Source organism: Anser anser (genome assembly GCF_964211835.1).
Source record: "Anser anser genome assembly, chromosome: 3".
Lineage (NCBI taxonomy): Eukaryota > Metazoa > Chordata > Aves > Anseriformes > Anatidae > Anser > Anser anser.
In genome coordinates, this window is record NC_139722.1 from 71,269,505 (window position 1) to 71,283,342 (window position 13,838).

Below are 13,838 nucleotides of genomic sequence, written 5' to 3' on the forward strand. Positions count from 1 at the left end.
TGCTGCTGACTGTAATTGGGTTCGAAGCTGGAGACACCACCCTCCTTCCCCTTCCTTATATTTCCAGTTAATATCACATTATTCTCCTGTGTGGCATTCTTTTGCTGGAGAGTAAAATAGATGTTCTGGCCTGAAATTAGACAAACAAGAGAGGTGCAGCCTGCCCCACAGTTTCAGACATGGCAGAACTGGCTCTGAACAAATCTTCAAGGGCTATGCAGTTATGGTAAGTAAGTAAGCCCTGTCCACAGGTTTTTGGTCCATGCAACAACAGTGTTACAGTTGTACAGAAACCCTTTATCTATGCTGTCAGGACCTTTCTATAGCCAAAGATGACCCCACTACAGAGCTGCAATGGCAGGACTAGATGATCTCCAGAGGAGCCTTCCAGCTCCTGCCATTCTGTACGATTGCATCCTGAAAGAGAAGCCAGATTTGGTGGAATTTACTGTTCTTAATGCCTGGGAGCAGATATCTAACTTTGATAACAGACACTACCAACATTTTTAGAGGATCAAGTGAAAAAAAAATAACTATAGAAATCAACAGCTCAGGAGTTTTAACAGGTTTTCCCATTTGGTAATATAAGCATTTAATTTTTTCTGCTTGGCAGCTTTGTACAAACAGGTGGAGAGGAAAGCTCTGGGCTGTGTTTCTTGACACAGCCAAATGTCAATATTAAGAATTGTGTCATGCAAACCAAAACCTCAGAACTGCATGGCTCCAGTTTTGAGGAAGTTTGCACAGAGATCCAGATTTTACAGTTGGCTTTATCTTTATGAAGATCTGTCAAAGGCCTAGGGGCTGAACATTACTGAACTTCAGCATAGTAAGGAGCTGCACAATGCAGACTGAACTCATCTGGAAATTTATGGGTGAGAAAAGAAAACCATTGTTGCTTCGAAATACAAAAAGAGCCTTTCCTTGCACTGAAAGCTGTTGTTGTCCTAGTAGTCAATTGTTCTTACAAAAAAGTAAATATTAAAATGGCTGGCAGAGCAGAAGAAAGTTGTTCAGGTGTGCCCAGGACAACATACAATGAACAAAAGGGAAGATGCCATTCCAACTTCTACCAGTGAAGGTTCATTGAATACTACTGATGAATTTTGCAGCCTTTGGATAAGGTCATGAGCAGTCCAAGTGAAAAACAATCACAGCAATAACAAAATTATTCACTTCTGAACAGCCTCATGAGCCACTCTGAAAGCAAAAGAAAGGATGTGAGCTACATTAGAGGCAAATCAGAAGCTGAAACAGAAATCTAGTAGCCAGAATCTACTAAAGTATCCTCTGCAACATTCCCATTCATCTGCCAGAACCCTTTACACAGGTGAATGTGAATAAACCTTTGTGGAGCTCTCGATGCCTTAAGGCCAAGCCCATTAACAGTAGGTTTTACATACGCAAAAAAAAAAAAAAAAAAAAATAGTTTCTCCCTGTAGTGAGCTATGTTTCTGCACTAAAGACTCATTCAAACACAAGATTAGTTTCTTCCAGTTCATAGGTTTTGAAATGAATAGAGGTAAAGTAACACATGCACATGCTAGGACACATATCTCCCAAACCGAATGGTAAGGATGCACTTACACAGTTAGGTTAATAAAAGCTTTTCATAAATTCTCTCAGGCTAGGTGTTGTAGACTTTACAGCCAGTAAATAAACTCATCCCCTCTCCTGACACTAAATATATATTACTCTATAAGGAGAAGAATACTGAGATACAGGAAATAAACAATAGGGAGAAAGTCTGGATTTGTAATTAGAGCACACAGTGCAGGTCCATTTCACCTGATACCATAAGCCCCTATGGTAACCCTAGACAAACTGTTAAAACAAAATCTTGAGGGGTATAAAGGTGCCTCTACCCTACTGATTTTATATTTTTCAGATGGGGTTAGTAAGAATTAAGTATCTAAATAGGCACTTCTGATCTGTTATCTCAGAGTCTTCACTAATAAATAAGCGCAGCAATGTTACCTTGTCCTCACAACACAGTTAGAAAGTAACTGCATTAAAGTTTTTGAGGCTCTAAGGTGGATGTAATGGACACTGCACAGATATCACACACTGAAAATGCATATTGCAGCCACTTCCTACCTGCACCCTGAGGGGACTTTTCACAGAAGCAGCATGGCAATTAAGTCAAATCAATCAATTCCGAAGTCTGCCTAGGCTAAATTAAAACATTTCCTCCTGGTGTCCAAGGAGATAGGCACAGAAATTGTTATCCTTTAATTCTGCATGTTGAAAATCTCAGCACTGTAAAGCAGGTATCTTGGCAACATCTGGGCCCTGATACCTGATGTCATTTTTGGTGTTTTGGGGAAAAAAAAAAAATCCTCCCCCATCTTGCCAGCTGTGAAAGTCTGTGTAGCTATAGTCTGGTAGTCAAAAGTGGGTCACCACTGGCTTACAGTTTGCCAGTCTGTTTATTTGCAAGTTATTTCAGCAGCTTAAAAAACTTCTGAATAAGGACATCCTTTGGCCAGCATGGCTGTGTCCGTTCCTGCTCATTAATGACCATTTAAAATATTGCATTGCCCTGCCTGCAGGCCATCCTGCTTCTGTCATGAGAGAGCCAGAAAGTGAGCCCTCTTTTGGCCTTTTCTTGGGGGACTTTCCAGTGTTTCATCATTCAGGATCCCGTATCATTGTGCCATTCATGCATATAGATTTTTAAAAAATCAGGCCTAAGAAATATTTGTAACCCAAATGAAATGTTTTAGAAGAGCATTCCTTTAGCTTTTAATTATTCTTACTACATTGTGTACAATTAATGTCAAAGAAGAAAACACACACACACACGAACAACAACAACGACAACAAAACAACCACCAAGAAAACTAGTGCTTACAAATTGTGATATATGACAAGTCCTCACATGTGTCAACTACTGGAATGCTTATTTCTGTAATGTGCAAATACAGAAAGTTAAAGAAACAGGGAGATTTTCCTGTTAAGCAATTTCTAATAGCAATTTCATTTTAGCTAGCATAATTGACCTATCTTTTTTTTTATCTATCTCATTCATTCACTTGGTTATTTCTTATAAATTGAGTTGCTGAAAAGAAAATCCTTGGTGTAGTTAGTGGAGATATATAGTACATTTAAAAGTGACGACAGTGGTGTATGAAATAAAAGAAGCCTTTGTTCCTAGCTTGGATACTTCTACGTATCCTCACTCAATACCTTCTGTTACTTTATATTTACAAATAAACCATCAGACTGATTCTTGCTATGAGGAATAGATCCATTTTCACTGTAACTAACCTACTTCCTTGTTCTATAATAAAAATGGATCAGTATAAATATGCTAATGGCCTTTCCCGAGGCAGGCATTTCGAGAAAAGCTAACTGAGTCTGATGTACAATTTCAGTTCAGAGCATCCTATTTCAAAGCGTGCACAGATTTCTATTTTTGTAGAGCAAAGAAAAAACTAATGAGCTTTTAGACATAAAACATCATGCAGCTGCTCTATGCCAGAAATGCTGACAAACTTGTTTGTAAGTCTGCAAGAGCCACATGACACAGTATGATTCACGTTCATTTTGACCTTTGTCTTGTTTGTGATTGAAAACAATCAAAATTACCAGAGTCAACAGAGTGCAAACTATGTAGAGTAATTGGGTTTGGTTATCTCTGCCTTTAACTGTATTTCTGTGTTTCATCATTCTGGCTTTCATGTACACAGAAGCTACTGAACCATTCATGCATGCTCATGTGGAGATGTAGATTCAGTGTGTTTGACAGCTCAGGAAAGTCACAAAGCAATGTTGTCAAACAACTGTGCAGAAGATGCAAGAAGCATTAGCTAAACTGTCAATTAACAGCAACATTAATGTAAATTATCAAATCAAATTTGTTAAGCTACCCCAGTGTAAACATGCATTTATCTTAACAGAACAGCGTTTGGATACTTAATGATTAAATTATCTTCCGAGACAGCATGCTAAAAGTATAGATCATATTAATATTTCCCTTATTAGCACAGTGCCTTTAAGCATGTTTCAGGAACTATTTGCTGAGGATACCTTATTTTTGAGTAACACCTCAGTCACATACAAATTCCTTGCTCGCAATTTCCTCCATTCCGGTGCCCAACACAAACACATGGTGAGGCCTTTCAGTGGCAGTGGAAGGTGATGACAGTACCTACATGGGTTACAAACACTGATGTTTTGGCCAACCTGGGATAAGAAAGTCTGGCTGTACATTAATATGCTTGATTATAAAAAGTTGCTGGCATTTAGGTGGCCCTAGTCATTCTTGGTGTAGCCCTTCCTTCTGTATTTGGAAGATATCCAGAAGATCCAGGGACCTATTTCTTGACTAGGGATTCACAAACTACCATGGTATGACATATCAATGAGAGTACTCATATTCCTTCAAGTGGGAGTTTATCGTGTCTCCATGACCAGTAGTTTCAGGATTCAGATAGAGTCTAGGTATTGCTTCTCAAAATAAGAGCTCAAAAACCTTTTCTTAATTTCAACTATTATGTAATATAAAAAAATGCAAGTAACAGCATGTCTGAAGTCTTGCATTTCCCTGAACAGGGACACTGTGTTTTCCTGAGGTGAGTTCAGTGCCAGAGTTTGCTGTGATGAGTAAGCAGGCAGTCTAGAGTCAGATATTGTAACTCTAGATACCTTCTTACAGTGTCAGGAATCTCAAAAGCAAAATGTGGTGCTATTACAATCATCTAGACAATAAATAAAACTGGCCACAGTAATTTATTTCAGTGTGAAAGGGTTTTATTACCTCTTTTTGATAGCAGGTTATCAGATTATATAGTGTAATTGAAGATAGGGCCTCTAGCCCAGGAAGTCCCTAAGCTCATCTTATCTTAATGGCATAACCCTTCATATAACAACATTATACATCACTAGGTTACATGCATACATTAGTCAAGCAAGGTCAGAAACTTCATGTTATGAAAACCTGAAATAAAATATGTGTGAAGATGGTTATTGACACAAGAAAGTTGTGGAGAACTACTGAAAGTATTTTTAAGAGAAGTAGCCTTATAGATTTCTTTGGTTTTCAATTATTTGCCTTTGTTTTGTTCTATGCAAATACGTTCTATACACTTATTCTTGTTTGAGCACTTCAGGGAGTAAATTTGCAGTCAATGTTGTCGTCTGTCTCTCGTTTCTATTAATTAATAATATACTGAGTGGATTCAGAGATGTAACTTACCTGTATTCTAGTAATACTGTCTCTAAATGTAGGTTTTTACATTTGACTTAGAACTTTTTTTTTTTTTCCATAGCAAACCTGTCTTTTGACTGCCATTTCTTTATACTCTTCTCTTTCAAGAATGTCTCCATTTGTGCTGATATCTTTCATGTTATCCCTTAGACCAGACATAGCAGTCTCTTTGTTTCCTAGAGAACTCCACAGAGTTGATTCATGTAGCCATTTCTTTTTATTACTATACATCTCTGGCTTTTGCATCATGGTTCTCCCTGTAGCATTCCATTCATTTACAGAAAAAAAGCTAAATCTTTATTTTTACAAGAGCATCTAAGCCATCATTGCCTTGGGTAATTTTCCCCTTCTTTGCAGGGACTAGCAACAACTATTCATGTCATGAGCACAGTTTTATCTTCCACTTACTGAGTTTATCCAGGTTACTATCACTGTCTTCTTGCTATTACTTCTACTACTTTTTTGGTAATTAATGTTCAGTTTATTTCCTAATCTCTGTTCCAAAGTCACTTGCCGTTTCTGTTCTTTGCTTTTTCCTAATGAGAGGAGATGGGGGAAAATGAGAAAATGTATAACAAAACTAGTTTTTTTTTTTTTTCTTTCCCTCTAAAATCTCCAAAGCCAGAATTATAGTCATTAATACAATAATTTACAGGAAGGATTGTTTTCCTTTGAGAAACTGAATACTTATACTTTTAGACCTTCATGGTTGAGGATACAAGCCAGTGATGACCTGATAGGATTAAAGAAAGTTTCTAACAGTATGTTTTACACAGTTTTCCTCTACAGAATTTTTCTAATCTTTCCCTGAAGCAGCTGGCATTTTTTACAGAAGAAGACAAACTGGAGTCCAGTGTGGAGGAGGGCTTCCTTGGGCATATAAGATAGAAATGTACCATAGGAAATCCCAGCACAAAAGTCAATCATGTCACTTCCTTAAGGCTTTAGCATGAAACACATTACTTCCTAATTCAAGCTTCCAAAATCCTGTTCATCAGTTTTATAAATAGTGATCTACCGGTAGGGAATACAAGCTTCTACTCAGAATATTATAACCCTTATATGCCTTAATCATGGATAAGCACTTATTGTCCCTGGCAAATGTAATAGGCCCCAAAGGACATCCTTTGCCTCTCAGAAAGCTTAGGCTAAGGGAGCAGACTAATAAAAGAGTAAATGAATTGTTTTATTGATCAACATATGCTCTGAATATGCTCTTGTTAAAAGCTTACATGCATGAGAGAAAAGGAAAGTTATAAGGAAGATGGTGAAGAAAAATAATGAGGCAGCTGTGACTAGTATCAGGACTTTCTTTTAACATGTGAAGGATGCCTAGGAGAAACACAAAGACGCTGTGCTTGAAGGTTAACAAGAGAAGCAGAAGCTGGCATGGTAGCTGGTCAGAGATCAGGATTTTTATAACAAATGAGAACAAGTGCTGGGATGGATATACACAGTCTTACAGAAGGAGATCAAGCAGCTTGCTCAATGATACAGAGAATGCAAGCCTAGGGATGGTGTGCAGGGAGATCTCAATGTCCAATGTGGCCATACTGAAAAAACCCTCAAACATTTACATGTTAATGCAAGAACTAGTAATTGTACATCATGACCTATTGTGTTAACATGGATTTTTGTTACCTGCTTTGTCTTATTCTGTCTTCTTTAGTGTAAATTTTATTCAGTGTAGTGCAGGCTAAAGACAAAGGATTGATTATCTTTTCTTTGAGGAGCACACTTCCTAGGAAGACGTGTTCCAGAAATAATTATGCACAGATTTAATTGTTTTGGTGCCATATAGCTGATGTTAGACAGATCTTCATGTCAGTGTTGTCACACTAATTATATTAACATCTTACATTTTTTCATGGTTAGAGTCTTATATAAAATAACTGTCTTCTTATGAATAGACATTAATCAGTATCTCTGCCTAAACTAAAAATGTGTCATGACAACATGTATCTTAGCTGCACACCGCTAATCCTACCAGAACATACATGAGAACATACATAGTAATACATATTTAAAATATATTTAGTGTTAATAACATCCAAGTCAAAGTACATGAATAGATTCATATTAGGGACTCCCACTACATACAGTACATCTGTACTATCATATAAGCTGCAGTTTCCTTATCAGGTCTTAAAAGTTACCAGGTCATATTCCCTCTTGAGTCATTCATAAAAAAAGGCTACCTCAAATATTTGAGGCTTTGCAAGTGCAAGGGTCAAAGAATGACAGATTCTGGCAACTGTACTGAGACAGGAAAAAGACCAGGAAAGATTTTGAAAAACAAACAAACAAATAAATAAAAACAAACAAACGAAAAAAAACCACACCAAACAACACAAATTTCTCTCTTAAACAATCCCATTTTCATACAGGTGAAATAACTCCAATAATATAAATATTCTGATTTTTGCTGTTATATTCTTTAAAATTAGATAAAGCGGCATTCAATACCTCATACACTCACATTAAAAAATACTTTTTTTTTTTCTTGTAAATCTTTGAAGTTACAACCACTCAAGAGATAACTAATAAATCAAAATACTTCATATAGAGTGTTCCACATAAAATAATACTATATATTTTATATATAGTATTTCCTCTTAGACCTTAATTGAAATCATCATAAACATCAAGTGAAAAAAAAAAAAAAAGACTCCTTGGGCAGCATTTGTTGGCATGACATGATTTTTGTTTATAGAAATGAGTGAAAAAAAAACATAAAATAGTACTAATTTTCAGGAGCAGTGATTTGCTAAGTATATCACCATCTGAGTCTAGTCAGTTTCTCACTTCACAAAACAGGTTTTGTTCTTTAATATATTTTTGAAATGGAGCAATGGAAAAGGCTTATTTTCCTAGTCAAAGAAAAAAAAAATCCTTTTCATATTTTATTAAATAAAACTTGGCAAGGAATACTGAGGTCTAGAATTCCACAGAGACAAATTTAGAGGAGGAAAATAATTTTCGGCTTTGATTATGCATTATTATAAACTTAACAGGGGCTCTGAAATGTGATACTTAAGGAAACACAGCTCTGAAACCACAGACTGTTCTTCTGTTTGTAGACTTGCAAAATGGCAAGATGCTTCAAGGAACTAGAAGAGCACTGCTAAAGGTAGAAATTTAAATTTTTTTGGCAGTAGTTTAAGAGTGGAAGGATAAAGTACACTGCTGGTCCTGCAAGCTCTCATGTCCATAGGTAACTGTAAAACTGGGATCAGTTCTAGAGATTTTCATGCAGCTATTCAGTGGAAGAAAGTTAAATGTATCTATAAATGTTGGCAGCACAGGAGTGGAAGAGATCACAGCACTCCCCAGGAAAAAAAAATCGTGAATGTAAGAAAATCGAAATTTGCCATTTTTAACGGTGTTTCCCATTAGATTTATTTTTGACATTTTATCAGAGCATACCAGGGAAATGCAGGCCTAAGAAACTCTGGTATAGTCACTTTGTTTTAAAATGCTTATATGATTGGTAGGACATTTGGTTAGATGTATATTTTGACAAATTTAGGACTCACTTTTTGGAGGATTATTTTTCAGCTCTCATTTAAAATAACATATTTATTTAGCCTGAATCTTTCATCCTGATAACACTTCCAGCTGCTTACAAAAAGGCTATGTGCTTTTATCGTTGCCTCTCTTTTACATCTGTTTATCCCAGACTAGTAAGCAGTTTAATCTTTCCTTTCAAAAAGCACAGTGCACTCAAAGCTTTTACTATAAACTACTAATAAAATAAAGTGAACATACCAATGAAACACAATGAATAATGGTAATGCGATAAACTATTAGGTAGCCTTTTACTAGCTTGCATTATATAGATAATATTGATTATATAAGATACAAGAACATTAGCTAATCTCTATATATGTACAGATACACAAAATAATCTTCTGAAATACTGAGCCATGTGATGGAGAATTAATGGTGCCTTCCAAAAGGGGGCTGTCAGACTGAAGTAATTGTGTTCTGACAAGTCTTGTTTTCTATATTGTCTTCATAAAAAAATAAAAAAATATATCATCTGTTTTCATTTCTCAGGGTAAGCATACATGAAAATCCATATTTGCTACATCTGTTCAATAATTTTGTTCTGAAATCTATAAAAGCCAAAATACTAACCACTTTTGTCTGTCCCATGTTGCTTCTCTGGTAGCATTCATATAGTTCTCAGGAAATACGAAGTCCTCAGATGTTACATGAACTGTCCACAAAAGCTTGAGCAATTCTTCAGAAAGATTCTTAGAGAGACCATTTTCACAGCACTGAATTTCCTGGAAATAAAAGTCATAAGTCTCATGTTGTGTAAGGTATAGGGTAGTCTTGCTGACTTCAGTGGGTACAGTGAGCCTTGTGCCAGGTAATAAACTAATCAGCTCTAACCCTGTTTAGCTGGTAAAGAAAGACTGGAAGGAACGGAGGAGAAATACATTTTTTAAAATGTGCGTGTGGAGGGGAAGAAGGAGATCGTAACAAGGTGGATGTGTTGTATCAAACCTTAATGGTATCAGTTCAGTTTTGTTCCGTGTAAGCCTAGGAAAATCAGCATTTCCTCAGCTCCACATCTTTAGTATGGTAACACTCCTCCCGCCCAGCCAACATCTTTTCTATTTTAACTGGAGGCCCTTCAGTACAGAGGCTCTCGTGGGTGTATGAGCAGTGTCCAGGTCAATGGGGGCTGGTGTTCGCACAGGGTCTGGTCTAATAACTTGATAATGTATTACTTGCCATTCAAATTGATCTTTGCCAAACCCTCTCTGAAATGGGCAGTAAATTGGAGATGATAGCTTAAAAAAACTGCAGCTGAGAATTACAGTTGACAAAACAAAGATGATCAGCCAGGTCTCTTCTCTGTCCCTGAAGGATGTCATGGGTAACTCAATTAAGCATAACTGAATTACACCAAAGCAAAGGAATGGTAAATCTGGCCTGATGTATGCAAAAATGAATGGTTGCAGAGCAGCAGGGACCCAGGCCATGTCTGAACTAAAGATTTCTGGTGAGGTGGCTGTACAGTTGATTGAGAAGGGATGCTGAGTGTGATGAAAGTCAAATTAAATCAGTATATTTATAGGAAGAACATTAAATATTAGTGAAATTACAAGAGGAGGACAACGCAGATGAGCTGAATGAGGCAGAGTTGGTTATACTGTTTTATCTGACTTAAAGGGGTGGTTGAGGGGAAATGACGACACTGGATTGGTAGGACGTATATAAGATGGCTTCTTCACACTATCAGAAAATGAAAAAACCCAACACATTCATGCTAAATAGCATGCGAATACTAGTAGTAAATTGAGTTTATATCAGCATGTTATAGAGCTCATTTCTATTATACCATCTTATAGTTTATGGTGTTTTTTGTTGTTGTTCATTTGTTTTTAAAAGAAAATGCTTCTTGCATAGATGTACATATGCTTTCTCCTTCCAAAATGGCAAACTTTTGCTCGGCTTTGAGTTTACTCATTGTCATTAAAAAAAACTTCATTTTTAAAATATATTTCTGAAGCTATCAGTGCTTCATGGAGCATTAGAAAGCAGTCAGTTCAAAGGCATTGTATAGCTTGTATCTCTCTGTCTAGCCCACCTCTGCTCAGAGGGCAGTCCATCAGCAGGCCTCAGCAGCAGTACCCTGGGTGAGCTGTGCCCATGTCGCAACACCTACATGGAATCTCAGACCAATGCACTTCACCCAAATGCAGCCTCTCTGTCAGATCTGTTGCTTCTCTGTCAGATATGTTGCATGAAAGCCTGAGGAATGGAGCAGGGGTCTGCTGGGGAACCTCAGCCATGGCTTGTCTGTGTGCTCAAGAGACAATGATCCTGAGAGTCTCCTGTCTTGGCAGTTCCCTCACCCTGAAAGGAGCTGGGCCTGTTCAAGGCACCATCTAAGTGAGGGACCAATGCTCCTCCAACCAGTCTTACAGGCTTCATTAGGCCATGAAAGAAAGGCTGCTTTTCATTTATGAAACAGGTTTTTTTTGAAAGACAACCATCTCCCACCTAAAGTTTCTTCATTTGCTCTTCTCTTTCTGACTAGAAACACTCCTCAATGCAGAGCTGCTGCCTCAAGGGCACCTATGCAGCCCCCAGCTTCCCCCCATCCCAAACACATACCACGCTCGTGGTGTGTAATGGTGCACATGCCAAACACCATGAAGGATTGCTTTGTCAATGGCTTTTCTATGACTTTCTAAGCTATAGCAGAGCCTTCATGTCTGTGTTTGCTAGATATTTTAATATAATATGAGGAATTTGTTCTGTCAGCTATTTTAACGCAAATTATAGTTGCTGTCAAAGGTGCCAATTAGACTGACAAGCCTACAAGCGCAGGTCTCACTCTACAGAAATTATGTAGTAATATATCATTTCTGCGATTGTATTGAGGCGGCTGTCAGAAACTAATTCAGCACGTGGGCCTCTTCCTACAAGGCAGAGTACATGCTTTATATAGGAATTTAAAACCCAAATGTAAGATAAGTAGTGGAAAATGTCTGCTGAGGAGGGTGAACAGAGAGATAACAATGACTCAATACTAGTCAGCCTGAAAAAAGTAACCCCAGCCTGTCTGCTGCTTGAATTTTAACAAGCGTAAGCTTTTTGTCAACATTAAGACAAGAGACAGTTTTGAAGGAGGGCAACATTTGGAGGCCTCTTCTACATGAGAGGAAAACACAAGGAGCCTGATATTATTGGCAAAGCCATGGAAGGGGTCAACGGCAGACAGGAGGTGACAGTCTAGGCAGGTATTTCGCAGCACAGAAAGGGAGAGAAAGGTTTTGTAGTGGATCATAGCTGAAGTGACAAGTAGTGCTGTGATAATTTTTCTTTAGATGAATAGTTCTTTCTACCAGTGAATGCAACCTCTCTGCCCTCCTCAAGACAGTACTGACAAGCCAGAAAAAAAGGATCGTTGCAGCAGTCTTCTGGTTGTAGCAGGCAAATAAGAAATTTGTCTGCAAGAGTGGAGAAGAGAGGTAGCCAATTTATGGATGGTTATGCAGGGAATAAGGGGAAAGCTGTAGCTCTGACGCAGCTTTTGAATCAAGGAGAGAACCACTGTAAAGAACAGACTGACAAGGAAGATGGGGTGGTTTCTGCAGTGAAAAAAATAGGCTAGGGGAAAGATGAGGACCTCTGCTTTGTGGCTGAGGTGGCAGGACATCTATGAAGAGAGTCAGAGATCCAGGCCAACATTAAGGCATGATGAAATACAGAGTAATTTAAGTTAACCAAGGTAAGCAGAAGAAATTACACAAACTAGCTATGTGCCCAGTTTCAAGACTGCAAGTGAGTTGAAGTGATATAAACAAGAATATTGCCGCAGTTCATCTGTTCCATGCCTGATTTGTCAACTGCAGTCATTACTCTCCATGGCACCATCACAACCTCCCCAGCAAATGACTGCAGCGTTACAGACTGAGGTGTATATGAAGAACAAGCAGCAGGAAAAAATTAATCTGTCATTAACAATCTTCTCTCCTGGAGTGTCTATGCTTTGAGAGAGAGAAAAAAAATCTATTCCATGGATAAACTTAATAACTGAAGTTGTCTTTACAAAAGCCATATATTTTATATTTTTCAGGAAGGTTTATTTTTTAATTTCTTTACAAAAGTTAATTAAGCTTTTATCTTTATTGTCTCTCACCAACTTTTGTCAGCTCAGCAAACATAAGCTCAAGTGCAAAGCAAGTTGTGTCCATTGCAGTAATAAGGACCATCAGTCAAAGTATAGCCACCTCTAATCCATGTATCACAGGATAGCTCAGCTCCCGTTCCCATCATTGGGCTGGTTTTACAAATGAGAATGTTAGTAATAACTTTTTAGGCAGCAAAAATATGCCAATGGAGAAGAGTCATTATGCAAGACATACATACAAGTCGTACCAACCTCTTTCCTTACCATAAGCAGATTGGATGCTGTCTACATGATCCATGCAAATACAAACAAAAGAAGCAGTGCAAACCTTATGTGGACACTTCTGCCATGAATGACTGCAATTGCCACAGTAAATCCACCATCTGAACAGGCAGAAAATTTAAAGACAATGAAGGATATAAGCTATTTTTAAGGAAAAATTTCTTAAGTCTGAAAAGCAGCTTCTGTTTTTCTGAAGGAAGTTTACATTTGTGAATATTTTAGACATTCCAGTTTTGTTCCAACTATTATGTTATCAAAGAAGAAAGGAATCAAAATATCTAACAGTTGGCAAATCAATTCTTCTGAAAGACCTACAAAGGTGTTTTTGTTCTGTGTATTTTCTAGTTAGTGAAGCAGACCACTTTCAAACTTAGGTATACAGTTTTGCAGATTAAGACGTGTGCAGCCCTCTTAATGTAACCCAATGATTTCTATGTCCTTGAAACAAATTTTGTGGCAGCTGCTTGTGATCTAGCAAGTATGCCAGCAAAAGTGACCCATATGTCAACCTTTCGCTTCACAGCCCTCTGCTGATTGTGAAAGTAGCTTGAAAAAATTCAAAAGGTTCTGTTTCCCTCACTTTAAGTACTACCACATGTGGGTGTTCAAGTTCTTCAGCTATAAAAAAATAAAATAATAATAAAAAAAAAATGAGGACAAATATTTGCAGGATTTTTTATAATTCTT

General features: G+C 37.5%; 1 protein-coding gene across 1 annotated transcript in view; it reads right to left on the reverse strand.

Moving 5' to 3' along the window:
* LOC310897286 (uncharacterized protein) overlaps positions 1–13,838 on the reverse strand; it is a 76,714-nt gene that overhangs the window by 12,079 nt on the left and 50,797 nt on the right. The window contains exon 2 of the mRNA XM_083830717.1: positions 9,353–9,504. Within this exon, the coding sequence (XP_083686843.1) occupies positions 9,353–9,504 (152 nt within the window). The remainder of the gene's footprint in view (positions 1–9,352; positions 9,505–13,838) is intronic.